The sequence below is a fragment of the Olea europaea genome, unplaced genomic scaffold (assembly GCF_002742605.1).
Source record: "Olea europaea var. sylvestris unplaced genomic scaffold, O_europaea_v1 scaffold505, whole genome shotgun sequence".
NCBI classification, from domain to species: domain Eukaryota; kingdom Viridiplantae; phylum Streptophyta; class Magnoliopsida; order Lamiales; family Oleaceae; genus Olea; species Olea europaea.
This window is the reverse complement of record NW_019263365.1, coordinates 422,120-427,479: the sequence shown is the minus strand read 5'-3', so window position 1 is coordinate 427,479 and position 5,360 is coordinate 422,120. Positions and strand designations below refer to the sequence as shown.

The following is a 5,360-nucleotide window of genomic DNA, read 5'->3' as shown; positions in this document are numbered from 1 at the left end:
GTCCTTGAATAGGCAAAACAGTTTAATATCAAATTCTTTGTTTCTGCATTCTATTAATTCTGGGATTTTATGTATTTAGCTGAGGAAGAAGAAGTTCATAGGCAACTATGGCTTGCCTGTGCCGGCCCCATGGCTAACGTGCCTCGTGTTGGGGATAAGGTCTTCTACTTTCCTCAAGGTCACATTGAACAGGTTTTGATTTCTCTTCGCACAATTAATCGTTTTATGAAAGCAATTTTACTCTATTAATTGTTGTTGTTGAAGTATCTGATCTCTACTTTTAAGAATTTGGTGAATGAGATAAATAATAATTTGTCGCGTTCTCTAAATGAAAAGTAACTGATAGAATTAGGTGGATCGTTCCAAAATAAGTGACGATTTCTTTGGTTTCGCTGCTATTGTCTTTAATTTACCTTCTAGACGTATTTTTGGTAAAGGGTGTTAAACAATTTTGTCGCCTAGCGCCTAAGTTTTTATTGCGGATTATTAATGCTATGTACCTAAAAAAAATGGTGCATATTCTTGGTTGACAGCATTGATTAGATGAGAATAAATGAACACATCACTACCTTCTGTAATGGCTCAAGTATTTAGATAGGTGGTTCAAAATGATATTAGAGCATGGACAATTCTAAGGTCAAGTCGTGCTGCTATATATCTTTATAAAATACTGCGTATAAGAGCTTTAAAGAAAATATAAACAAGGTTGCATATGAGGAGGAATGATGATAACAAGTATTGATGGTAAAATTTAAGTAAATAAGTGCATCTTAAACTTTTAAAATAGAAGCAGCCATGTGATGATTAAAGTTCGTGGTAGCTGTTGTAGTTGGGCGAAGTGGTAGCGAAACATTCCATTTGACTGTATTTAATCGAACGGAAGTCTCACCTGTAACACGGAACCAAAATGGTTTAACATGGTATTAGAGCTAGATAGATCTTGAAATCAAATTTTTGCTGGTGTCCACGTATAATAATATTAAATTTTAAAATGATATAGTTTGCATGTGGGGGCTTATTGATGGGAAAATTTAAGCAAATAAATATATCCGCACTACAACAACTTAAAATTTTTAGATCAGGTGATTTGATAATAAAATGTATAAACAATATAAACTCTCCTTAATCTACTAACTTAAACTTTCGGACGAGGTTGACCAACACAAACCTTTCTAGAATGCACTTGATCTATTATCTATCTCATTAACTGCTTAGCTTTGAAATTAATGGACAGGTTGAGGCATGCACGAGCAAGGATAGTGACGTGCCAATGCCAGTTTACAATGTACCTTACAAGATCCTCTGTAAAGTTGTCAGCGTGCTGTTACAGGTATATCATTTGTAATGCCAAATAGCTTAATGTTCTTTGGAAATTTTTTTTGCGTGGTTCTATACAAATAATTGGAGCATATATAGTAATTACCTAAGCTATGTTAAGTAATGTTCATCTTTATTATTCTTATATTATCTTTGTTTACCAATCGCTATTATGCAGGCTGAGCCCAATACAGATGAAGCAATTGCGCATATTACTTTGGTACCTCAGGTATATGAATGCATTAACTGATGCAATTGGTTCTATCCATTATATATTGCAGACTTCTCATTATCGTATGTTTGGAGACCTTCATATATCTCAATGCACTTACGTGCTTATGCATTTTCTGAATGCTGAGTTGTACGATTACTTCATCAATGCTTTGCTTGCATATAAAAAGCATACTTATCCAATTTCTCCATCATTAATTGATTTATTTTCCTGACCTCTACATGAGATTTATGCAATTCTACTAAAAAATTATGGATTTTCGCAGAAAGATGGAGAAAGCTCACAGCACCGCACCACCCCATCTATAGCTAGGGAAAGTTTTATACAATCCTTCAGTAAAAAGCTAACTCCATCTGATACTAGCACACATGGTGGCCTCTCCGTACCAAGAAAATGTGCTAACGAATGCTTTCCGCCTCTGGTTAGTCTTTGATAATTTTCTCCATAAAACTACCTGATGGTATGTAATATATTGTTTAAAAAGGAATCAATGTTTTCTTGAATTCTATTGCCTTCATTCGGTATTTCTGAACTGTTAACTAGTTGATCTTCTGATAATCTTTATTATTATTTCAATACATGATATTGATGCATGTGAAGACATGGATCTTTTTGTGCATACTTCCTCAGCTATATTTCTTCTTGCAGGACATGTTTCAGCATCTCCCTTCACAGGACCTGGTTGCCAAGGATTTGCATGGGACAGAGTGGTCCTTCCGTCACATATATCGTGGTATTGAAACAGGGATCCATTTATGGAATTTAATTGACAGTTGGGCTAGCTTTACTTGTTAGTGAAGCATTCTTGAGTGACTAGAGAATCTACTAACATCTTTTTTAGTTCATTGAGTGCATGTTTGGTGCACAATACTGCCTTTCTTTCTTAATACAGCTTAGTACCATCCAATCATCCCTACTGGACATGTCTCAAGTGGCAGATGCTTATCTTCTTTTCCACACCTTCTAAATATAGGTCAGCCAAAGCGTCATTTGCTCAGCAGCGGTTGGAGTAGTTTCGTGCATTCAAAGAAGCTTAATGCAGGAGATACTTGCATATTCTTCAGGTCCTCTTGAACATCTAGCTCTTCTGTCCTCTCTATGCATCCTTCTAGGCTTAAGTAGTCATTTCTATTTTCCCAGGGGGAAGACTAGCAAACTCTTTATTGGAATTCGTCGTGCAATAAAGCCGGAAAACAATACTTCAGTGTCTCTGTTGTCAAGTCAAAGCATCCAACATGGAGTCCTGTCTGGTGCCTTCCATGCTATTTCTACAGAGAGCTTGTTTAATGTGCATTATTATCCTTGGTAAGCCATTATTCTTGAAAATAAGTTGGAGCTTGGAATGTAGAATGTAAAAAACGTACTGTTTCTTTCACTGTTTGTATTATATGTTCTGTATGCAGGAAAAGTCCTGCTGAATTCATTATCCCTTATGATCAATACATGAAGGCTGCTGAAGTCGATTATGGTTTTGGGATGAGATTTAAAATGCAATTTGAAAGCACAGAGGGATTTCAAGTTGAAAGGAGCCCAAAGTAAGTGCCTTTGAAATATAAAATACATGTTAAAATAATTGTTGTCAGCACCTAGTTTGCACATAATTTACTTTGCTCTTACGTCAAGTATTAGAAGTGACAAAAGAGAAGTTATTTCTTAATGTGTTAGTCATCTTATACCAGATGTGGGGGTACTATCATTGGTATCAAGGATATTGATCATATCAGATGGCCAGGGTCGGAGTGGAGGTGCATCAAGGTTATTAACTCACATTTTTAAGAAATATATTTCCAACCTATGCATCTATTTAAATATCACATTACATATACTAATTTACAATTTCTTTACCAGGTGAAATGGGATTCTGCAGAAGAAGCTGCTATTTGCCCTGAGAGGGTTTCTCCGTGGAGCATTGACCTTATTGAAATATACAAGAGGAAGCGAAAATCTATTCCACCGGACTCAAAGAAGCCACAGCCTGTCAATCCTTTGTTTCCCTTCTCTGTGAAGGATGGTAAGCATGATAATGGTTTTATTTCAGGGATCCCTCCCTCTCTCTCTCTTTCTCTCTCTCTCTTTTCCTGCTTAGAGTTGTTTGGCTGTGCTTAAAAAATGGTAATTTACTTCCTTTTTTACAGTAAGTAAAGTAAGGTCTTGTACTGGAAATCTGATAAAAGTTACTTTTTAAGAACTTCAAACATGTTTGGCAAATAATTTACTTCAAAATAACTTCTAGTTGCCAAAACATGCTGGCACTTGTACTATACTCGCCTAATTATATGCCTAAACAAACTCATCCTTCATCTCCGTGAAAGGCTTAACAAAGAACTCTGTCGAGCATATACATCAAAGACACGCAGGGGTCTTCCAAGGTCAAGAATTTGGTACAGTTAATGCTTACAACCAGCGACCATCAACATGGCTACCAGCCGGTGACAGTGGCACATGCATGCTTTTTGGCGTTAATATTCTTGGAAACCAGCCCAAAGTCCCTTCCCCACAATTTTTGGTTGGCAGTGAACTCAACGGTTCCAATTTGGCCCCACCACCTTCATCTCAAGCAGACATCTTGGAAACCATTAATGTTCAGGAGCGATCTGATAGCAATCTTAAAGAAGAACTATACAGTTGTCTCCACATCAGCCGGAGTTGCACAAAGGTACGCTATCAGGATGTCATTATATAATAGGGATTAAATTTTGCAGCGTGAAGAACTTTCTTATAGCATGTTTTGCTAAGCCTAAAAAACATGTTTTGGCAATAGAGGTCACTTATGTTTGGCTAAGCTTAATAGTAACTTTTAATTACTACCTTTTTAGGCTTAGCCAGGATTAGCTTCCTTCATTCACTTGGCTAGATCGAGTTAATTTGGAGATACAATGAATATTTTCTTCCAGGTATTGAAGTATGGAACTGCCCTTGGAAGATCCATCAACCTCTCACATTTCAATGGTTATGGCGAACTCGTGTCTGAGCTTGACAAGATATTTGAATTTAATGGCGCGCTCATTGATGGGAGCTCTAATTGGCGCCTAAGCTACACTGATGGTGAGAGAGACAAAATGTTTGGAGACTGTACCTGGAAGTGAGTACCAAATTCGCTTATAGGCCTAAATATTCCTTGCATTGTTCTATTCGTTAAATACAGGCTACTGCAGTTCTGATTTTGCCGATACTTGAATTACAGGGAATTCCGGGCCATAGTAAAGAAGATGTTCATCTGTCCGAAAGAAGTTGCTGATTCTGCACATGCAAGGGCACCGATTTGAGTTTGCGTGAATAGTCTTTGTATGTCCATAGGGCACTATAAATAATTGGTAAATCCTTGTGTGTTGTTGTAGAAAGACGAGGTCCCTTCTTATGTTACAAGGTCTGGATGTTAAGACTTCGTAAACAATGACTTGTGTTCTCGCGTAAGCAGTCCCTTTTCCCAGCCATGAAATTTTAGTGGCATATGCCAACTTTTAAATATGAGGTCCTATAATAATAATCCTAATACTAATAATAATAATAATAAATAAATAAATTTTATTAAATAAAAATATTGAAAATCATAAAAATAATAATTTAAAATTTTCAAATATCTAAATTAAATTTACTTTTCTAGATTTATATTACTATAATCAATCTGTTTTATTCAACATTTCTTACGACATTATTAACCAAATGTGAGATTTACTAACTTACTTTAAGAAGTTATTCTCGACATTTGTAATTGTAACTAGTATAGTCGATAAAATTCTTCAAGCAATCTATACATTTGGAAAAAAACAATCCATCAATTTAATATAGTCTAATACTTCACTTGTCTTTT

At 35.9% G+C, this 5,360-nt stretch overlaps 1 protein-coding gene across 1 annotated transcript; it reads left to right on the top strand.

The window, feature by feature from the left end:
• The first annotated feature begins 1,489 nt into the window (after positions 1–1,489).
• LOC111388535 (auxin response factor 2B-like) lies at positions 1,490–4,952 on the top strand. The gene is made up of 11 exons (XM_023013269.1): positions 1,490–1,546; positions 1,815–1,970; positions 2,198–2,282; positions 2,523–2,613; positions 2,690–2,854; positions 2,953–3,084; positions 3,229–3,304; positions 3,398–3,560; positions 3,862–4,205; positions 4,444–4,631; positions 4,734–4,952. Exons 1-11 carry the CDS (start codon positions 1,490–1,492, stop codon positions 4,813–4,815), a joined length of 1,539 nt encoding a protein of 512 aa, XP_022869037.1. The 3' UTR covers positions 4,816–4,952.
• The last annotated feature ends 408 nt before the right edge of the window (positions 4,953–5,360 follow it).

Bases quoted from the DNA above. Each gene is read 5' to 3' on its own strand.
- LOC111388535 (XM_023013269.1), top strand. From the start codon at position 1,490: ATGCAGGCTGAGCCCAATACAGATGAAGCAATTGCGCATATTACTTTG. The intron at 2,614-2,689 runs GTCCTCTTGAAC...CTATTTTCCCAG, and splicing joins GATACTTGCATATTCTTCAG to GGGGAAGACTAGCAAACTCT. The intron at 4,632-4,733 runs GTGAGTACCAAA...CTTGAATTACAG, and splicing joins TTTGGAGACTGTACCTGGAA to GGAATTCCGGGCCATAGTAA.